Source organism: Mirounga leonina, unplaced genomic scaffold (assembly GCF_011800145.1).
Source record: "Mirounga leonina isolate KUSES-001 unplaced genomic scaffold, KU_Mleo_1.0 Mir_94, whole genome shotgun sequence".
Classification (NCBI taxonomy): Eukaryota; Metazoa; Chordata; class Mammalia; order Carnivora; family Phocidae; genus Mirounga; species Mirounga leonina.
In genome coordinates, this window is record NW_023270855.1 from 29,465,140 (window position 1) to 29,488,559 (window position 23,420).

Sequence of the window (23,420 nt, forward strand, 5' to 3'; positions counted from 1 at the left end):
GTTTGTTAATGCCCAAACTGCACACCTGCCCTGGGCAGCCCGGGTGGCAGACGAGGCCTGGTTAGAAGCTGATCAGGGCTCAATCACATTCGGCTCATTATTTACGTCTCTTGGAGAAAGAAAGAGTCTGAACTGAGAAAATCCAGGTACGTCAGAGAGCTGTTCTTTTCCTCTTAAATGTCGCAGTTCCCCAATGTCCGCTTGCTGAAAGTTAGCTATCAGCCTCTGACTTTGCTGAAAACTTGTCTAGTAACAGAAGCCAGAAACTCGAGTTTGTCCTGATTTGCTGTGATGGGTCCTGCTGATCAGCCAGGGGTTATTGGAACAGCTGCGGCCGGGCCCATGTCCCATCTTTCATTCTGGTTTTGACCACTAGTTACATTTTTACTCAATTACTTAGAGGACCAGCAGTTTGAGAAGTCATGATGTGTACAGGCAAGCACAGATCTAATTTTGATACTTAAATTGGATTCTCTCTTGGAGGCTAATCAAAAGAGAGCGGAGAGGTATATTTTGCCATTTGGATACCTTAAGTTCAAAATTGGAAGAATTTTGCTGAAAGGTATGCCTCGCTCCTCAGTTTATATTAAACAGGGCATGGAGTTATAGAAAATATTATTTACTTAGGGAGCCCATGGGATCTCTGGAGAGTCAGAAGCAGGAGAAATATAATGAAAAGTAATAGCCAATTTATTACATATGGCTTATTACATTTCCTTTTCTCTTTCATAGAGAATGAATTCATACAACTCTCTGCTATAGAAATGTAAATGGGATTTAAAAAGTAACCATTTCTTGAGGTTGCTGAGAGAATTAAGTGAGCTAATTCATATAAACTACTTAGAACAGAGCCCAACATGTACATGCTCATGAAATATTTCCTACTATTATTGTTGTTATTGCTATTTATTAACATTAATGTCATTAGAGAGCTTCTTTCCAGAGTGCATTCAATAGAACAGAAGCACCCTGAAAGATATTAGTAGGTGGGCCATGGAAAGTTGTTCTTTAGTCAAATATGTTTGGAAAATATGAAGCAGAGTTAAATGCATTTCTTTACTGCAGGACTTATCTGAGCATTTAGTTTGTTATGTAACCCTGTGACTCTGAATTGCCGACTGCAGTTAGATAAAGGATAGAGCATGCTTATATGTCTTCACAGGCCTGTGAAAAATGCAACCTTGGAAACATTTATGCCAGTATTACCTTTATTTCCTTTTGACATTTTGCAATTAACTCCCTCTAGATAGTCTTTTTTTGTCTAGAGTTAGCTCCACTGGTGTGATAAAATGGTAAACATTCCCCAGTAAGTGCCTCTCGTTCTCCTCCTCCCGAACTCCGGAGCTGACAGCTAGAGGCCCAAGCGGGGCACACGGCTTTCGCTGCAGCTGGGAGGCTGCTGGCCTTTGGTGCACACGTGTTCTTTTCTTTTTATTAGGCATTGTTCTGTGTCTTCATGGTGTTTTTGAATGCATCCCACAGCCTCAAACCCATAAACTTCAGAATCTCCTTGGATTCCAAAGGTGACAGGCCCTTACTCAAAATTTCGAAAACAAGTTCTTGTCCTGGACAAAGAGAGGAGTGGCCTCTACCTGGAGCTTTCCAGTCCAAGGACATGTCACCATTGAAATAAATAAAAAGATACAGACTCTCGGGATTGGTTGAGCTGGGCTGGGAGCCCTGCGATAAGAGGTCACTGGTGTGAGTTACTATGGTAATTGAGCACTATCAGGAACACTTTTGCTCTCATGAGCATTAAAGCACATAATAATAGGCAAACAACAGTGGTTAAAGCAAGCAGGTAGGATTACTATGTTCTTTTGTCAGAAGTATATAATGTCTTGTAGTCAGTTTTAAAGACTTCTCAACCCCCAAATCCACCCCACCATCACCTGCTGAGTAATTTTGTATGCTTAATCTCCTGCCCTCAACTCGAAGATCTCTGCTAATTTGAGGCAAATGGGTATTTCTGACATTAAATAGGGCAGCAAGGAAGCTCTGACCTAGAAAGCCCGCGTTCTGAAGCAGCGAGAAAAATATTCTTTCAACAATTTTTGTTAAGACTCTTTTGAATGAAGGGGGGGGGGGGGGGGGGGGGGGGGGGTAGGAATAGCTTTCACTGCAACGGGAGGTTGCAACCTCCTAAGGAAGGGTTTTTGCAGACCAAGAAAGAAAGAAAGAAAAAGGAAAGAAAGAGAAACTTGCAGAGCATCCCCGCTCTCAACTTCCCCCATAAAACTTGTCACTTCGCATTGCCATCCGCTACCGCAACAATAATCACTCTGTGCCTATTGCTAATTGCAAGCACAGCTGAGGCCCAGCGGGGGGCCCTTGCACAGTCTCAGGCCTTTATACGAGGCTCAATCTGTTGTATGGCACTTGTTCACACACAAAAAAACTACCAGCAAAGGCAGAAAGAGGCAGAGTCACAGGCTCCTTGTAATCCCTCCGCCTCCCCGCTGACAGCCCAGCCCTAGAAGCATTCCTGGTTTTGTCCTCCTCTTTACAAAATCTGAAGTGACCTTAAGCTACATGCATGTCAGCTTTTGAATGTGAGTTGCCGGCTCCTTCAGGTGCATTAAGGAGCGGGGTGGGGGGGGGCTACATCTGGCTTCTGCGTGTCTGTTTGCAGCACCCCTGGGGCGAGCTGTGGCTTCCTGTAACATGTAAAATATGAGTGTGAACTCAGGGTTCATGGCAAGGAACAGGAGGTCATGCCTCCATTCAGTTCTAAGTAAAGAAACTGGGAGTTTGCAGATGTTTTTCTGTATGTGTAATGACACCATCCCCCCCCCAGCCACCGAGCAACCGAGCGCCGTTTTTTGATAAAATGTGCCACACTCAGTGTGCTACTTGCAGATTTATTCATATCAATTTTTGCAATTTATATATTCAGAGACAAGATTGCTATTTCGGCAACTTTATGTTGGATGCCGTACGTTTGCGTCTAGAGAAAGAGGGAGAGAAGTATGGGGCGGGGAGGGTGGGCACAGAAAGAAAAGAAATTAAGTCTGTTCCTCGGGCCACCAGCTGGGGTGTTGTCAAGGAGACAAAGCATCGGACAGGAGGGTCTGTGTCCCCCTTTTGCCCAGCGGTCACTTCCTGCCCAGGCCTGGAGGTGGGAAATCTATTGCTTCTGGCCCAGAAGAAGGCCCACTAATGGCTACTGTGAGGAAGGGAGTAGAGTTGAGGCTGGCGGAGAAAATCCCCTCAGTAGACAAGGCTCTGGCCACCTGAAGAAAGGCCTTCCATCCTCCCGCCAGGTTAAGAACAGGTAGGCCCAAGAAGATGCTTGGCCCCGGCCTCCACCTGGGCCTGGCAGGGGGCGTCCAGCCCCTCGTGTCCACCTCACCACCCTCCTGTCCAGTTCCCACTTCCATAAATTTCTGTTCCCAGCCCAAAGCCTCAGACCGCATTTTCACCAACGAAAGACATTGGTCGAGCAAACATGGAGATTAATCCTCCTTAGCCTGGGGAATAAACGCTCCTCAGTGGGGCAGGGTTAATTGCTGAGCTTGGTGCAAAGATCATTTTGAGGCATTTAAGAAATACATGATTTTTATTAGTACAACTGTTCCATGCAGGAGTTATTTCTCAGCAAAGGGCAAAAGCTTTGCCTGCCTTGCATTATTAGCCTAATTCTACTTAATTGTTTCCTAAAATAAGGGCTTCCTGAACACACATTCCAAACCTTAATAAGTCTGTTGTGCTGGGAGTGATTCTGGATGGGCAGCTGCTGCCCTTTTGGGCAGAGGAACTGGGATCTCAGGGCTGAGTGCTGCTTGAGCAAATCTATGCTTGGAAAAGCAGGGGCGGGGGGTCTGTCAGGGGCCGGGGGAGTCTCTGTGAAAACATAGGAGGTGACGTGTTGTGCAGTGTGAAAAATGCATCCTTTTTTGTTGTTTGGACCCAAGCCTCTATGAGGATCCTTAGTTTTCATCTCTGGGCTTCATTTAATTCTATTTCACAGATTTAGAAATGTTGGCCCCGTGGCATGTTTTAAATAAACCAAATAAATGACTGAGCAAATGCTACCAGATTTGTTCTTTGTTCTTCGCGCCATCTCAAAACTCGGCCTCGAGAATTTGTCTCAGTCCTGGTATTAAACAAAATGCCCATGTTCATCTTACAAAGAATTTTTTGGCTTTTTGTCAAACATGGTTGGGTGTTCGGACTAGAATCTGTATATTGTTACATATCTGAGCTTTCCTAAGGAAAGTTTCCTTTTCAGTATAGGAAGTGATTTTTTTTTTCATTTCCCATGTTTTTGTTTTAATTGTGGCAAAATAATTATAACATAAAATTTGCCACATTAACCATTTCAAAGTATACAGTTAAGTCGTGTTGAGTACATTCACATTATTGGTGTAACCAGTCTCCAGAACTCTTTTCATCTTGCAAAACTGAAACTCTGTACCCATTTAAACGATAACTCCCCATTTCCCCCTCCCCAGTCCCTGGCAACCACCATTCTGTTTTCTGTTTCCATGAATTTGACTATTCTTGATCCCTTGTACAAATGGAATCATACAGTATTTCTCCTTTTTCCACTGGCTTATTTTACTTTGCAGAGTGGCCTCAAGATTCCTCTGTGCTGTAGCATATAACAGTATTTCCTTTCTTTTAAAGGCTGAATAATATTCTACAGTGTGTGTCTATCACCTTCTGTTTATCCATTCTTCCGTCCGTGGACCCTTGTATTGCTTCCATCTTTTGGCTTAGAATTATTATGGATATTGCTAATATGAACATGGGCATGTAAATATCTCTTCAAGATCCTGCTTTCAGTCTTTTGGCATCTGTACCAAAAAGTGGAATTGCTAGATCCTTTCCTGATAGCATTTCCTTGGGTTGTGGAACTGGTAAGAATAATGGTGTTTGCATTTGAGTTAAGATAGCACCCGCAATTAAAAATTCACATTAGTGCCTCTGCTTTCTCATCATATGCCTTCCTATCGTATGCCTTCCTATCATTAGGTAGATATCTATGGTTTGATCTTTGGCTTCGTTCTCTCATTCAGGGAGGGTAAACTGTTTCCAGCAATATCTTACAAGTATTAGGAAAGAAAACCTTTCAGAGACCATCACATCTGCCTGCAGGCAGCCACCTGCCGTATTGAGACGTGGGATTGGGCAGGATTCATGGGGTTTCATACAGTCCGATTCTTTCAAAAGCAACAAATTCCTTTCCAATCTGGCTTTGGCTAGCTTGGATAGTTTACAGAGATTGCCAACAAGTTAATCAAACCATTTAAAAAAAAGAAAAAAGAAAAAGAATGTCTTCTAGAGGGAGACCCCTGGATAGTCCAAGTAAGCTTAGCTTTGGATTAAACTCTCCTGCTTGATTTGCTTTCAGAAGGGATCCTTCAGGACTCTAACTTCCCTTGTATTTACCCCTCAGCAAGTAATGGTGACAGGCCTGACTCGGGTAAGAAGGGGGCAATGCATTAGGTCAGGATCCAAGTACGGATTTATCATTTCGAATGTTCATTTGAAATGTCAGTGCTAAAGACACTTGTTGGGTATTTCTGCACATTTCAAGGTTAGAGTTCAAATTTGGTCTTGAATAGATAACTGCTTATTTTAATAAAAGAATATTGAGGTATTATTTAGGCCCTTTCAAAGGAGGTTAAAATAATATTGCTCCCAAATGCTAAATTCTATCCATCTTCCTATAGAAGAATCAATAGTCATAAGCAGTAATAACTTAAATGAAGTTTTAAAAAAATTGTTTTGGGGCGCTTGGGCCGCTCAGTTGGTTAAGTGACTCCCTTCGGCTCAGGTTGTGATCCTGGAGTCCCGGGATCGAGTCCTGCATCGGGCTCCCTGCTCGGCGGGGAGTCCGCTTCCCCCTCTGCCCCCCCCAACAGTGTGCTCTCTCTCTCTCTCTCTCTCCTCTCAAATAAATAAATAAAATCTTTTAAAAATTTTTGTTTCATTTGCACTATGTCTTCCTTATGAGAAGACACTAAAGGCAAAGAGTAGCTGAATGCTTTCGGCTCCAGGTTGTAGGTCAATATGGTCTCTGGTGCCTCTGACTTCCCCATCAGTCTGGAGTGCATCAGACTTTCGGGGGTGAAATCCACAGTTTAGTACCTTGAAGAGCCACAGCACTAAGACAGCTTTGCAAAGACCTCAATGAAACGGGTGTTTTAAGCATCCAAAGAATTACATAGTTTTAAATAAAAAAACAAAAACACCTCCACTAAAAAGGACTTTGAGACAGCTCGGAAGTTCATTCTGATTGCCTGCATCCTCTGATTTTGGTGTCTGTTTACCTTTGGTGTCTTTGTGCTTTGAGCTGAGCGTCCTGAAGCCATGACTGTGAAGTACCCATTTCTAGGTTCAATTGTTTGGGGGAACCAAATCCTGAATTACAGTAACACTGGAGGAAAGCAAAAGATTGCATCTTTCAACTGTGTGCCCATGTTTAAAAGTACTCATATGATCCGCCCTTTCAGAAAGTGTTGCTTCAGCCCTTGGGGAACTTTGACAAATCCCGAAATTTGCATGCGGTTGTTTACTGCTTTGCCCATTTGGCGTAGATGGCTTGAACATGCCAAGATTTCTTTGTCAGATCCTGTCTGAATCTGGAATAGAACACTGAATACAACCAGATCCCTGGCAATCCTTAGACCTGAGAGACCCATGGGGCTGTGGAATTGTGGCTTGGGTTAACGAAGCTATGGGTACCTTGGTAAAAGTATAAAGAAACCCTGGATGATGCTTTTCACATGCTCTTAAGTTACCCATATTGTAAGGAAGAAATATGCATTGAAAGCTTCAAATGTAAAAGACTTCATTACAGTATTTCAATACAGCAATTTAAATAGGTTGTGGGGTTTTTTTCGCCCCCCTAACTAATAATAACCCACTTTTGTCACAAAAAGCAAAGTGAAGAACTTAGTCATATGGGTGTGGTCAACGTATTATCTTCCTCTTTGACTCCTTGCCAACAAACAGAATGCCCTTGCCTTCATTAGACACTCTAGGCAAGGTGCTGAGGCAATTTCTCTGATGTATGGCTGTGTTGAGTTGGAGAAAGGGTACTTTCCAAAGAAAAGATTACCATCCTCCAGCATTCACTGGGTTTCTTCAGTCCAGAAGTACAGACTGGTTACCAAGGGGTTATACATTGCCTGTTTGCACAGACATTTTTAGAAGAATGGAAGCTTCCTCAGAAAGCTTCGTGCAAACCTTAAGAGTTGCACTTAGAGAGGTAGGATTCCCTGTTTGTGAGGCGGAGCAGGATAGCGTGGCTAGGGTGTTAACAGCTAACATGTAGTCTGTGCCTGGCTCTGTGGTAAACACTCCACACATATGAACTCATTTAATCCATCCCCCCAACAACCCTAAGCAGTTTTTATTATAATCCCCATCTAGCAGACGAGAGAACCGAGGCTCAGAGAGGTTAAGGGACAAACACAGGAGAGGCCCGGGTCGCGTCCATTCTCTTAGCCACCAGGCTGCCCTACCTCTTGGCCTCTTCAGCTCCATCTCTTGCTAGCTGCCAGGCTACTTCTCTGAGTCTCCGATTCCTCACCTTAGCCACGAGCTGCCCAGGCGTTTAGTGCTGTGTCTGCCTGGCATATACGCCTGACCATGCTGGTTTCAAAGGAAATCCATATTTAGAGATGAACTAACAATAGAACTAGATCCTTGTGGATTTCAGCTATTATTTATGCTTAGGATATATTGGACCGAGTCACAAATTTTTAATCTGAGAAGATGTGTGAATTTGGTGTGTGGTGGTTATTGGCCTGTAGGCCAAATGCCATACTTTCAAAAAGAGCTCATTTTTACAATATTGAGCTAAATATTATCCTTAATTATAGGCATGGGGCAACATGTCTTGTTTGACATATGCATGTATGTGTGTGTGTATGTTTTTCTTAAAGTGAGACACTACGGTATGGGTGTTCTACTTCAATAAAACTTTTTTTAAAAGCTTTTATTTATTTATCTGAGAGAGAGTGAGAAAGAGAGATAGTGAGCAGGGGGGAAGGGTAGAGGGAGAAGCAGAGTCCACGCTGAGCAGGGAGCCTGATGTGGGGCTCCATCCCAGGATGCTGGGACCATGACCTGAGCCAAAGGCAGACGCTTAACAACTGAGCCACCCAGGCACCCCCAGGACCCATTTTTTAAAAGATTTTATTTTTTTCTTTTTTTTTTTTAAAGATTTTATTTATTTATTTGACAGAGAGAGAGACACAGCGAGAGAGGGGACACAAGCAGGGGGAGTGGGAGAGGGAGAAGCAGGCTTCCCGTGGAATAGGGAGCCTGATGTGGGGCTCCATCCCAGGATGCTGGGATCATGACCTGAGCCGAAGGCAGACGCCGAACCGACTGAGCCACCCAGGCGTCCCTCAATAAAACTTTCTTTAAAGAGAAAAGCAACAGAGAAAGAACTGGGTTTTGCACTAGACTGTTTGCATTGGATTTGTTACTCTGCCTAAAATTGTTTCTTTTATAGCGCTTTCTGAGGGCATCTTTTTTAACTTCACATGAAACCAAATTTCCCCAAGGTCCTACTATTTTACTGTCACTATTCACTGAAAATTTTAAAGCTTATGATGTGTAGTTTTTCCAAACTAAAATTTTATTCAGTGTTATGTTATAACTTTTGTATCCCCAAAACTCTCAGAAAAATTCAGTCCATTGTGATAAAGGCAACTTTTCTAGTTGTATTTCTCCTTGAAAACTCAACCTGCCCTCAGTGAGAACTTTCTACTAATAGCATTTGCTGAGTTACCAGCAAATATGTAAAAGCAAACACGAAGAGATCAGGTAGGGCTACAAAGGAGAAGAAAAGAATACTAACTAAGAAATGGCATGCACTCATTCTCATCCAGTTCTTTCTAATCATTTCCATTAAGAGTCAGCAATGATTGTCTCCCATCCATTAGTTCTTTAAGGCTGTTGAGTGGTTTTCCCACACTCTGCTTAGCCACTTTCTAAGCTCATAAAAAGTAGAATCTTTTCAACCCCAAGCCAAGCTTGGGCTCTGAGGGAAACAGGTTCAACAACACTATCCTACCCACACACTTCTCCTTTGAGAATTTCAGAGCTGAATGACTTTGCTGAGGAGCCGCCTAGAACTGGAGTTGTCTCTCTATAAACAGGCCATTACTTTTTAACATTATTGTGTTGAATGGGACAACTCACACACATGTAGTGGTAAATAACCAACTTGAAGCCTATCCTACCACTTACTAGTTGTGTGACCCCAGGCTATTAACTTAATTTACCTAGGCCCTTTTTCCTCATCTACAAAATGAGGCTGTTAATAATGTCAACCTCCTAGGAGTCCAACTCGATGATTGAATTATAAGATGTTTGCAGAACACTGTGCAGAGCACTTGAACATTGTTAAGGGCAAGGTGTTCAAGGAGTAGCTAAGTACAGGTTTCCCCTGCTACCCAAAAATAGGGCATTCCTCTGAAAACCTTCCTAAGTCGGAATGGTATAAAGTGAAGCAGCAATTACCATTAATTTATATGGAAAAATTTTTGAGCTTCCCCAGACCCCCCAAAATAACCTCTCTTAGGCTTTTCTGATGTCTTAGGACACATCTGGCTAACGGATGCACAGAATAAATGGAGAGAAAGCACCAATGCTCATAGACACAGGTCAAAACTCTGGCAGTGTGATGCTGAGAGGCCGAGTGTAGCTCCCAGGGAAGGAGTTTGGTGGGTCTGCCCTCACTGCTCAGAGCGCGTGCTGCCTCTCTAAGGACTTGCTGCAACAGGGATGCTGACCGCTCTTCTTGTTTTTTGCCTGTTTTCATTAGAGCGAAAATCCTCTTCCAATTTCTTTCAGTTAGCGAAAACGGGGACTAATGTTGGTCTTTCATAAAAGCGAAGTGGCACAAGGTGAACTTTAGAAAAGTGGGGGACACCCGTACTTTCATTAATTGCATGTGTTGCAAATCCAGTACGCAAAAGTTCTGCGTTGAAAACAGTAGGCTCTAACACCTGATACGTGGTCGTATCGGACAGGGGGTTGCTTCCATCAAGGGCATACGTTACCCTCGTGATCGGGGAGGATGGAAGCACACCGCAACGTTCTCTGCTCAACCCCTGTTCCTTGTTGCCATGCTGCTCACGTGTGATATGCTGTTTGCTCTGAAGACAAATGAGTCATTAACAGTAAGGTCTCTTTAGGACATGAAATTAACATCAAGATAGGGAACGGGGGTTTCAAAGGAAATACATATTTAGAGATGAACTAACAATAGAACTCAGATCCTCCTCTATGGAGGAATTTAGACGCATCTAGGTGGCTCTGATGGCAGAAGATGCAAAGGCAGCAGGTATCATCCTATAGTCATCGTCGTGCTCACTGATTAGGGCGTCTCCAAATCTAAGTGGAAATCCAGTTCCTGTGAACCCTGTATTGTCCAGTGACGTGTCAAGTATTCATTGTACCTCTCAATCCTGCAGCTCTTCCCGGTGATCAGGTTTCCAGGGGAACAGAGAGCCCCGGGGCAGGGACTAGGGAGAGGTGAATGAGTCACTTCTCAGATATAAAATTTAAGGGGGAACCAAAAAATGCGGTAATCAAGATCAATAATATTTTCATACATCTTAAAAAATCAAAATGAATGCAAATGATCCAGGATGAACAAAATACCAGAATATTAATGAAAGACAATATCCAATCCTGCATTTGCAGAATCCTGCCTCACTAGTCTAACCCTAATCCTGGCTACAGTGAACCCCGATATTACGGAAGAGACAGTTATGTATAAGGGTTTCTCTGCCTGAAGTCAGTATGTGTTCAGGGTACAAGGTGTTACCTGAAGAGATCTGCATATTAACTGTCTAAGCTCCTACTAGAAATGAATCATGATAATTCCTTTGTGTTGTATATTGAAAGGATATCTTTATGTTTCTGAGAGTAGTAATAGTCGCTAAATTTTATTTATTTTTTTAAAGATTTTTTTATTTGAGAGAGAGTGCATGCGTGCAAACATGAGTCGGGGGAAGGGCAGACGGGGAGGGAGAAGGATGAGCAGACTCCATGCTGAGAGCCACTCAGAGCTCCATCTCACGACACTGAGATCATGACCTGAGCCTAAACTAAGAATCGGACACTTAGCTGATTGCGCCACCAAGGCGCCCCATTGCTAAATTTTATTGAGTGCTTAGTATGTGAGAGTAACTCTGCTGGGCACTTTACATAATTATCTCTTTTAATGCTCACAGTAATCCTATGAAGTAGGTACTGGTATTAACCCCAAGAGGAGACTGAGGGTCAGACAGTTAAGTAGCTTGTTTGAAGGTTATCCAGCTAATAAGTAGCCAACCCAAGCTAAAGCTGTAACTTGTCCACACGAAGTTTGAAAAATCATGCATTATTCGTCTGAATCCTTTTCATCCAATATTAAATCTAGGTCAGTATAGTTAAAAATGTGCTTTATGCACCCAGGATGGTTGTATGGGTTTGGGTGATGATCTACCACAAAATACTTTGCAATGGAATTGCTGAGAGTTAGTCCGTGGCCTATAAGACTCATGCATACAATTCCAGAGGTATTCCATCAGGAGCCATTTTCTCCACCACCCCATGCCTTTCTGTGGTCACTTGCTCAGCTTTCTCCCTTGTTTTGTGGCATTTCTTAGTGAGAGAGAGAGAGAGAGGGATGACGGTGATCGTGATGAAGATGTGAGTGGTGATGGTGGTTAACGGTGGTGGTGGTGGTGACAGCTCACATTTCTCGAGGCCTCATTATGTGCCAGGTACGGGGCTGAGAGCCTTCCTAGCATACCTTCCTTGCGTCATCAAAAAGCCTACCAAAAAAGGCTGATTAATCCCCATTTTCTGTTCAGGAAACTGTGTCTTTGAGAATGTAAATAACTTGCCAGAAGCTCACAAAGCCAGGAAGAAGACAGGTGGGGCCTCTGCTCTTAAGGACTCCATTGTAGAAAGGAAGAAAGAAAGATAAAAATGACAGAGCAGCGTTCTAGCTCCTCCTCAATAGGACTTTCAGATCTGGTTGCAACTACTGGAGAAGTCCCCAACTTCCCAAGGGACTTCCTTTGGATGGGCATCCTTTTGGGTTCCAGCACCAAAACCCTCACCGAATCATCCCCAGAGAATACTTTAGAGGGGCCCCGGGTACTGGGGATTTTATTTCTCTAGTGCTTTTTTTTAGGATTAAAGTAACTTTAGGAAGTTTCCAATATACCTGAACAAAGGGGAGGCTAGCGAAGGGGTCATGATTATACTTAAATACTTAGTCCATGTCGTCAGCTCACAATTTTTATCCTAGGGTTCAGAGTGCATTTTATCGAAATCTTAGTGTCCAGGTGTTAGGATATTTCTGGAAAAGGCAAGACAAAACAAAATGGGGAGACCTTAAAATGTTTTATCTCCTGTTTTGAAGAATACTAACAAATCTGCTTTGTTAGCATCAATCTCAAATAAAGCAAACCTGAATAAGCAGCACCACAGGAGAACAAGCAGGAACAACCCAGATACCCAGTAATGTGCTGATAAATGTTTAACAACTGGCTTTCTGGGAGGGAGAATGCCCTGGTTTGTGGCGTTTGCCAATTTCCACAGTGTAAAAACTCCCACTAAGGCCTATTTCTAGCTGTCAATGCGACACCCTGAGCGTGCGGTTGGAAAGAGGTACACACACTCAGCTCTCTGGACCAGCACCGCTCTTGTGCCCCGCCTAGTGAGGACTAATTCCATGATCAGCTATTTCAGGGCACTGCCCCATCCTGAAGAACCTCCACGTGGGGACTCACCAGCTACGTGACCTTGGGCAAGTCACTTCACCTCTCTGGGCCTTTGTTCCCTCCTCTACAAAGGATAACAGGGAAGGTCTTTTTCACCTCTGACATTTTAAAGTTCTAGAAGGCAGTGACTCTTGCTTCCTCTGACATCCAAATGCCTTTAAGCGCCTTTCTGGAAAACCAAGTTAGCGCTGTGCCGCATCCAAGTTAGTGCTGTGTGCCTCCAATTTCATCTACTGAGCATAAGGTTTGGAAAGGAGTGACTTACTCCCTTTTGCCTCTTGAAATGCGTAGCCAATGGGGCATCATACATTTTTTACACTTCTCTTGCTAGATGTGAGATCCAGGAGGAAAGGCATGGATGTTCCAGGGCTTTCTTGTTCTCCTGGGGTGGGAATCGGCAAGCGTGATACACTGATGCGTTGCTATACGCATCGCCTACCTCCCTACCCTTTCCACAGCAGAGAGAGAGGATTCAGAGTATCCTACCTTTTTATTTGTGTTTTTATTTTTTACTCTCCAAAAGCCATTTTACACGAATAGGAAGTACTTATACAAAGTGGTGGGGGGGTCGTTATTCCCCCCCCCCCCGAAAGGTGGCACGTCTCTCAGCAAAGAGAAAAAGGCATGTTGCGCAAGGCTTGCTGGCACTGATACCAGCCAGCGCCGGTTTGCCCGTTGCCACAGCCAAAGCAAAATGCCACCTCTGCCTAGAAGCCAGAGTGCCACATTCCTCTTCTCTGTCCCCGAGATGCACCCGTCATGTGGCCCTGGGTTTGCAGGTTTGGCCAGGAAGTCCCCACGTTCTTTGCAGGTCACCTGCCAACCCCAGGAGGTGGGGTAGAGGGGGGGACCGATGCTTGTGACTCTCGAAATATATCACTGCATGTCAGATAAAGCCCAGCAAACAGAATTTGAGGGCTGGGGTGAACACAAGAGAGCCCCCAGTTGCCGTGAGTAAGGGAGGGCTGCAGGAACGCCAGTGACCCAGTGGTATTTCTGTCCCCAGACCCCATCTTCACAAGCCCAGATGCAGTGACAGCAAAAGCTCCAGAATCCCAAGGCAGGAGGTGCCAAAAACACTCCCCAATAATCACTCCCCCACCCCCCAAAAAAGTTTCAGTAAAATGTTCTCACTCCTAGAGGGGAAAACCTGTCCATGCCTGAAGCAGCTCGACCCGGGCAAACCCCCTCCTACATGGAGTGAACCGTGAATCTCAGGGGAAAAAATCCCCACCCCCCACCCCGCCTGCTCCCTGGGGAGGGACAGAAGGTTCCTCAAACTGACAGTTTCGCCTCCATGATCTTTAAAAGAGCAGAAGTTGGCTGTGAGGCTGCAATGCCGCCTTGATTGGGGTAGTGTGGTCTCTGTTTGCGGCTGGGCTCCAAGGAGAGCCACAATTGGCTCTGATGAGGAAGGAGCCTAGAAATGAAAGATTGCAAAGAGGGCTTCTGAACGCCATGGCTGAGACTGTGTCGTTTCTTACAAGGTGAAACTTGGCAGTTCTACCTTGCAAGTAAAAAACCCAAATTAATTTTTTTTTTTTTAAAGAAATTAAGTCAGAAACAAGGCTTCAGAAAAACTGTGAGTGTTAGGCATAAACTGATTTTGGATGATCTTTAGGTGAGAAAGGGTGGAGTTACCATCAGAAACATGTTTTTATTTATGCTTTTCAAATCCCCACTGGTGTGCAATGTGTGTGCGTGTGCGTGTGCGTGCACACGTGTGCGTGTGTGTTGATTAGCATGAGAGGGTGCATCGTCTCCATTCTCTAACCACTCTTTTTTTCTTACATCTCTTCTGTGCACAGTTCATATAGATGCCCCATAAATAAATATATAGGTCCATCCACACCTTTTCATTTTATTTGTAAATTGTTTGGTGTAAGCGGCAATGCGTAATGAAACCTGGTGAAGTTTAAAAGATTAGATTTTTTTTTCATACTGACACTTCCTAACACTGTTCATATGTCTCCGAGTGAGATTTATGAATATATGAGCAGTACTGCAAAATCATACCGCACCAGAGACTTCCTGCACCACAGGGGTGGCAGTCTAAAGTGACACAGCTTCAAGCATTTTTCACAGACAAGAAGCAAAATTTAACCCCCTTAAGGGGAAGTATGATTTCAACAGCTTGAAATGAGCTCCTTTGTAGATGGTTTTTTTCTCTCATCTTCCATAATTTTTTGGTGTTAAGATTAAAACAGATTGCACAGCCAACGTAAGGGCACAGAAGCTGCCCAGAGTATGAGTTGGCCCTTAAAGAGAAAACCTCCTTCCTTGTCTCTATCCCAGTGCCCCAGTAGGGTAAATGAAGGTACACATCACCATCAATTCATAAGGCTCTCAGCCCAAATCCCAGCATTGTCCTCCGCAGACAGGGTCTGGATTTTTCAAGAGGTAAGTAGCAAAATGACATCAGTTTGTTCCGTGGAGAAACCCCCATCTCCCTGGGCATCTGAAACAGTGGCATTAAGAAATATACAGTGACTTGAATCTCAGCGGAGTAAAATTAACCAACAAAAAGGAGAATCAGAAGAGCAAAAATGGTCTATGTGAATTGATCGTGTAGGAGATGTCGATCGTGGAAGAGTTCTGTCTTAGATTCAAAGTCCAAACCCATCTCTTCTTAGGCTGATCGGGTACCTTGTGATTTTGTGTCGATTAATGTTCACAATTTGTCTCTGCTCTCAAATTCTCTTTTAACCATTTAGTCTCTCCTCGGAACAGAGCAGGTGCTCAAACGTGGCCTGTTGCCTCTCTCCTCTGCAAACGCTCCGTGATGTGTTGGCTGGAGAACTTTTGTCTCTTTTTTCAGCAATGGTACAACAGCTCCATGAACGTGATCTGCACCTGGTTGACGGACCGGATGGACTTACAGCTTCACATTTATCAGTTGAAAACACTAATTAGGATGGTAAAGGTAAAAGAAAAGAATAATTATTCTTCTTTGCACATAGCTCACTGAAATACATTTCACTGTCCGGCTGCAGAACTTCCTTAACACAAAGAATATTGGTTTACATATAAAACAAGATGATTTCTAAAGCAGCATCTCGTGCAAGAAAAACCTATGCAATCACTTCGGGATGCGTGGTTAATTCATTACTCAGACATCAAAGGAAAAAGTAACGAAAAGGAATTTGATATTTTATCCAGGCCGGAAAAATACTTTATGTATCTGTCATGCAAAAATACTGCAGGGGCCTTCGTGCCCTGTGCATTAGACTTTCAAAAGCTGGTTTGGGTACCATTATGCTAATCACATAATTACCAATTTCATTTATGGTTTAATTAAATAAAATTTTGCCACAATTAATGTAATAGAAATATTTACCTCCAGCTATTTCTAAATATGTCCTGTGATCATTATCAGGATGCAAATCAATATTGTTCTCATAGTTAATTGAAGTAGTTTCTCTTACAATGCGTGTATACAATCGAATGGAAAGGATCACAAAGGTGAGATAACATACCCTGAAAGTAGCTTTTTTCCCTGTTCTTGTATGTGTGCCTTGGACTAATGATAATTATTTCAGCGTGAAATCTCAGTGGTTTACATGAAATAATAAGATCACAGAAGGGGGTAAATACATTTTTGATCATTTCAGTTTCCATCTGATGCTTCACCATAGAGGGTTTTAAAACAGTCGTGATGCAGAAATTTCATTCAAAGCAGAAAATGTCTTTAAAAATATTTTAACAATAAAACGTAGCTGAATTTCTATTTCTTAACCATTTGCCAGAAGTCCCCCCTCTCCGCCCCCTCTCTACTCCCTACCCCCTCCATCCCCCGCCACCCCCTCCACCCCTACCCCATTTCTTAGTCTCTTTAGGATTAGCACCATTTCATTGAAGGTACTCCTCTACCCCAGTGCTGACTTAAAACCAATTACTGTTCTGTTGAGTGTAATTAAAGAGAATTATTATCATCTGCATTTGATCTCACAAAGCGTCTGCCCAGGGAAGGTTACAGACAGCCGTGTATTACAGCTCTTAAAAAAGAAATGTATGCACTAGGGCCTTAGACCCAGCCTAATTTCATATTTTTGAAATTTCAGTTCCTTAAGGCAAGCTCACTAGCCATTGCCTGACCACTTCAATTCCATTTCCTGGGTATAAATACTCTTCTTTGGGGGAATTTGTTTGTTTGTTTGTTTGACACTTACTGGGTGGACATTAAAAGGAGACATTAATTTTTAAGATTTTAAAATATGTATCTTCCCATTACTGCTGTCTCTAGATCTATGTTGGGAATATTGGAACTAGCAATAAATATTTCATTAAGGAAAAAATGTAAGTCTGAGAGAAGGTTTATTCTTAGCCTTCTGCCAAAAAAACACAGACATGAACCACAGAGAAGGGACAGAAATGTCACTGGCAAAAGAACTCCCTTCACTTTTGCCAGAGATGGGCTCAGCCTAACCAGTGTCACAACACGCAGGTATGAAGCAGAATGCACCACCTCTTCACCAAGCACATTAACCAGAGGTCTCCTACCCCGAGGCAAACTTCCAAAGACAGTTGGCTTTCTTTCCTGCCTCCACATCCATTCCCTTCATTCCTCCATTCCTCCATTCATTCATTCATTCTTCAGCAAGCATTTATTCACTCATCCAACACTGGATAAATATTAGTTGAGCCCCTTCCCATATATTACAAGATGGAGAATTTTAAAGTGACTAGATAAGGTCCCTGTCTGAGGCATTTATAGTTGAGTTGGGGAATGCTGCTCTGGAATTTGAATAAAGGGGAGAATACTCAAGTGCTTTCTACCTTTCTTTTTCCCATCATACTCTGGCACCAATTATATTATCTTAAGTGGAAACAGAACAACTGATTGAAAAGCACAAAAAAATCAAGTTAATCTTCTGGATATCTGGTCTACACCATGCCTAGAATTTACTCAGCCTCCTACCCTTTCCCGTCAAGGTGAAGACAAGTCAGGTAGCCATCTAGCTACCTAGGAGAACCTTGCAGTTTGATCCATAATTAGGAGGACCTATTAACTTATGCCAAAATCAGATTACTTTTACAAAGGAAAGAAGGTGCCGTGATTAATCATGCTGGGACAACAGGTATAAAGGGGACACGTGGTCATCATATCCATAATCTGATATTATTGGACTTCACTGGGCCGACTGCATTCACTAGTTAATTCTGCAGTCATTACAACATGTGACCTTCAAGAGGGGTTGACACTGTGATTGTTGATACTTTAATTGCTTTAGATGGACGACAAGAAATGGAAGCCCCAATGGGAATGCACTGAAGTATGTTAACATTCTTTCTCATGCCCCTTTAGCAAGTGTCCCACATCAATAGAAGAAACACACAGCAGAATCAGTAGCTGAAATGATATGCAGTGTGATGAGAAAAGTTGTTAGAGAGAGACCTTTTTCCAAAAAAATGTTAAGAAGCAGACAACAGCCAGATGCTTCTGGTCATGTTCAATTAACGTTAAGGGATTTCTAGGAAAAAAAAAAAAAAGGAAAACAAAACAGTACCTGGGATACCTCAGGAAATCCGAGAGAAATCGCCTGAAGGAACAAAGAATTTGTGGTACAGTAATACCAAGCCATTGTTCTTGAAAAAGAGCCAAATTTCTTCCCCGAGACCATGAAGTTGTGAACAGAATAGATACTCTTCTTTCCCAGGGAGATAAGAAATGAATCACATGTCTGCGACATATTGATGAGGCATTAGCACTCCATCTTCCCCATAATTGTTGCTGCCCATACTAGGTTTCATATACCAACATACATATGTCTGTCTTGTGAATGAGACAGAGAGATACGCAATTATGAGCCTCAAAAATATTAAAGACCAGACTGCAAAGGAAATGGCAAAATACCATAATCAGTTGATCCACTATTTATGTGTTACGGCCCCTTACACAGTCTATCATATTGTATTATACTAACATAAGAGAAAGAACCTGACCAAAAAAAAAAAAAAAAAACAGAGAGAGAGAGAGAATCAAAACAATCATGGAACATTTCTCTTTATGGAACTGAATAAACACAAGCTTATGTTCTTTGCTTTGTCTCAGCTAATACAGTTTATCCTGCCACAATTTCTCATTTTCTGTTATTCGGCAAATCTCAGTTTTCAGTACCAGTGAAACCTGAGCACGGTGGCTTTTCATTTGACAATGCATAGAGTGAGTCACTTAGCCGAAGGTCAGTGTTCTCACACCCACAAGTGCCTTGTGTCCTTTCCCTCCCTTCATGGAGATGAGATCTCTCTTATCACTGATCTTTTCCCTCCTTAGAAAACCTATAGAGATTTCCGATTGCAAGGGGTCCTGGACTCAACCTTAAACAGCAAGACATACGAAACCATCCGGAACCGGCTCACTGTGGAAGAAGCCACGGCATCAGTGAGCGAGGGTGGGGGCCTGCAGGGGATCAGCATGAAGGACAGTGATGAGGAAGACGAGGAAGACGACTAGAACACTAGGGCCTGGAGTCCTCTAGGACAAAGTCCTGTAACCAATGCATGTCCTTAGTCTGTTAGTTAACCCCACTAGGGAATTTTCTGTCAACTACCATGCTCATGAAATGTTTACCAATACAATTGCCATTTTAGCTATGTGGTTCCAAGATTAGCAAATGACCTTCGACCCCACTGATTTCCTGATTCCATGTCTGTATGTTTACAAGCAATATGGAGCACCATTCTTTAAATACCGTTCATGGAAAATACATAGTCCAACTGCTAGGTGTGTTCCTGTTCTCAGCAGAGTTAAATGATGCTTCATTAATGTCCTGTGTCTGCATTGACAGTAAATGGATGTGAGGGCGAGTATACCAAGTATTTCACTTCTTTGTTTCACATTACGTGGATGCCAGTTATTTAAATGAGTACAATGAATTAATTTAATTAAGATACATAGATCTGCTTTGTTTTTTTGGAAAACAAAAGGCAAGGCTCCGGCAAACAACTTTTGGTTCTTTGTGGTCCCCTGAAATGAAAAATGAACCCCCGGTTTCCTTGTTAACTCATCCTTCCATCGATCCGCATAGTTAGCCAGAAAAGGATGGCTACATACCAATGGATTGATCCTCTCATTTGCCACGGCAAGGGTGATCCTATCATGAGTTAACACCAAGCACAGTTCAGAGCAACTGTCTTCTGTCAAAGTTTATCCTATTAAACGTTACATTTTGCTTTTATGTTTCAATAACCGTGTATGTAAAACACCTGAATATTTAAATTACCACCCTAGACTCTAAATGTGTTTATAATAAGATATGGGTATTTCCTTCAGTAGATTGTAACCATAATTTATTTTGTTCCACAGTTTTTTATATCTGTTATGTACATTGCATTTTGATCTGTAACTGCATGACCCCTCGGGTCCTCTGCAGAGCTATTTCTTTCTGTGTAAAGTAGTGGATCCATCTTGCTTTTGCCTTATATAAAGCCTACAGTTATGAAAGTGTGGAAAACTGTGGCTTCTCAATAAATAACTATTCAAATGTCCTAAGAATACACTTCTGAGTCTTTTTTCCTCTGTCTCTTTTGAAAGCCAGAACTGAAACACACACAAAGTGGCAGAGGAGGGTAAGAGCAGGGAAGAGGTCATGTCCTTGAAACTGTTGGAGAGGTGGTTTTCAAATACTCGTCTTCACAAGAAACAGCAAAAAGTCCTACTAATTCAGACTCCGCTAAATCAGAACTGTGGGCATTTGGACATGTTGGGCAGATTATGCTTGCATTATAGGATAAATAAGGGTCTGCTAAGCAAGAGAGTAGTGTAAACGAGAGGAATGTTTCTCCTGTACGAAAAGAAGGCCAACAAACTGTTTTTAAGCACTACTTTAACAGCAGTGTTTGCATTCAAACAAAGCGTGTGCCAATTATATATGATTCTTATATATTTGTTAAAGCATCTTACAAGATTCTCTAAGATATGGAGCACTCTTCTTGCTCCCCACTTCTTGTCGGCAAAATAATCACCCAGGTGTGAAACAAATCAAACATTTTGCAGCCTTATCTGTTTTATTTGCGTCTGTCTCCAAACCAAACTGACCTTCCCTTGGCGCTGACTGAGGTTTTAGGGAAGAGACGAATTCATCAGTAGGACCAGGTAGACCAGTTGTTCTCTACCAATCAACCCCTCAGAATAGTACATCCTACTCTCTTTAATCCTTGAGGTCTGCAGGTACAAATCAACAGTACTTCCTGCCCTTAGTGGGATTACAAGGATAACTCCCATTTACTGAGCAACTATTCTGTACCAAGCGGTCTGTATGTAATACTTTGTTCAAATCTCACAACCACCACAAGGGAAGAGGACTGTTATTATCCACATTATAAACAGACAAATTGAGGTCAGGAAGGTTAAGGTTACTTGCTCTGTGGTTACACAGCTCCATACGGAAACATTAATCCAGAAACACTAGCATAGAATTGGTAATACATAAATGGTGGGGGTATATCATTCAGGTGTGAAAAATCTTTGCCCAATGGCATCAAGATAAGTCAATGTGGCAGAGCCAGAATTTTTTAAAAATATAGCTGTATTACATTTTTAGTTGCAAAGCTAAAACGTAGTTTTTTCCATAATTGTGAATAATTCAAAAATGTGCAAAGTAAAGACAGAGTGTCTGCCCAGTGTATCATATAGTTGGAAAGAGAAAGAAAATGCCCAGGAGCCCTGGAGGAGAGCTAAGTGAGTGACTTAGAGAAATAACCAAAGGGCGTGATCCAAAAGACGTGAAGAGGATCAAGTCTGAAAAGACTGTGCCATCAAAACCAGGGTTCAAACAAACAAACAAAAATCCTCCAAAAGGAGAAGTCAGCACAGCCCAGCACTGAGGGTCCTGGTGAACAGCATCCCCCAGCCTGCATCCCTGGAGGAAGGGCTGGGCAGAAGACAATGACAGCAGACGAGATCAGAGAGAAAGAACTCACCCCCAAGTTAAGTCCGAAGTTACCCTTGCGACAAACTTAAAGCTGAGAAGGAGACCACTTTGGTATCTTGAGCTCTTTTCTCACTTTTTTGGGACAGAATATTAAGTTTTCTCTTCTTATTATTTTATTTATTTATTTTTTTTTTTGTTAAAATGCAATATACATACAGAAGAGTGCACAAATCCTAAGCACGCAGGTCAATGATTGGAGCTGAACAGAGTGAACATATTCTTGGGACAACTGTCAGGTCAAGAAAAAGAACATAATGAACACCTGCAGACACACCCATGCTCCTGGCCCTTCCCAGTCTCTACCCCCTCCCTCACTCGACAAAGGTAACCACGATCCTGAATTAAAACCCTTATGTAATCAGAATCACAGTATATATTCTTCCAAGTCTGGTTTCTTTTTGCTCTACATTATATTGTTGGTGTAGCTGTAGTTCATTTCTTTCCAATGCTCTATAGGATGAATATGCCACGATTTATTCATGTTCACACATTGTATTGAGTTTGGGGCTATTATGAGTAATGCTGCCATGAATTTCTTTGTGCATATCTTTCAGTGCAATTTCTGTGTCATAGGGTAAAGTTATGTTCATTGTTTAGGAAATACTGCCAGTTTTCTCCAGAGGGTGAACTACATACTACTCTCACCAGCAGAGCATCAAGAGTCCCTTAATGTACCAGTTATTGTCACTCTTTTAAATTTCCATCATTCTGGTATGTGGTGTCATGGGTTATAACTATAGTAAACTGATTACAAAAATAGAGTTGATTGCCTCTACACATGTGTACTGGCAGTTTGGTTAGCCTCTCTTGTGAAGTGCTGGTTTAAGTCTTTTTTTCCTTTTTTTAAAAGAGGAAAATTCCAGAGTTCTTTGAAGGACTGGTAGGGAAGAGGCCATAGGAAAAAGTGCCAGATGGATGGTGAGACATGGAAATGTAGAGAGAAATGTGAACCTGATGGAAAAGCACTCACTGTATTATCAGTCAGCCCACAAATCGTTGAGTACATACTGGCCAGGCACTGCTAGAAACACCCAGGCTCTCTCTAGTGCATCCCCCTTCATCAGCCATGGGGACTTTTCTAAAAGGCAAGTGCAATTTTGTCTGTCCTCCAGTTAAAAGCATCCAGTGGCTCCCCTTGGTCATAGAATGAAGCCCAGATTCACTAAGGTGGCATGCATGGCCACGCACCATCTGACCCTCGCCTGCCCCTTCAGCCTCCTCTATTAATTCTGCCCCTCTGGCTCCCCGCGTTTCAGCTACCCCTGCCAACATTCACTTCCTCCTGTGCACCATGGTTCTGCCCTCTTGGGGGCCTCCCTCCAACACTTCATCTCGCCCTTCAAATCCCAGCTAAATTTGGCTTCCCCAGAGAAGCCTCCCAAACCCCACCCTCGGTTCAGCATCCATGTCCCTGGTACATATTCTCCTAACACTCTCTACTTCCCCTTCGTAGTATTCATCACACTCCTCATGAAGGGGTTCTTTGCATCATTACCTGTTTCATGCAGCTTCTCTCCACTTCACAAGGCTGTGGTCTGTGCCAGCTTCCCTACTCTAACCTTACTGTATTCACTAAATATATGATTAATAAAAAAAAGACTGAACATACAAAAATGTAGATGATCTGGTGACTATTCTCCTAGAGCCTTTAGGTGATATGAATCTTCAAAAGCTTCATATAGACCATATACAGATGCAGAGGAGGGAGAAGAAAGGAAGACTTCCTGGAGGAGGTGGG

The 23,420-nt window shown here is 42.7% G+C and overlaps 1 protein-coding gene across 7 annotated transcripts in view; it reads left to right on the forward strand.

Moving 5' to 3' along the window:
• CADPS (calcium dependent secretion activator) overlaps nt 1-19,260 on the forward strand; it is a 476,998-nt gene extending 457,738 nt beyond the window's left edge. For all 7 annotated transcript variants that reach the window (XM_034997161.1, XM_034997160.1, XM_034997163.1 and 4 more), the window contains 2 exons: nt 15,568-15,672; nt 19,024-19,260. In XM_034997161.1, the coding sequence (XP_034853052.1) occupies nt 15,568-15,672; nt 19,024-19,203 (285 nt within the window). In that variant the 3' untranslated portion in view covers nt 19,204-19,260. The remainder of the gene's footprint in view (nt 1-15,567; nt 15,673-19,023) is intronic.
• The last annotated feature ends 4,160 nt before the right edge of the window (nt 19,261-23,420 follow it).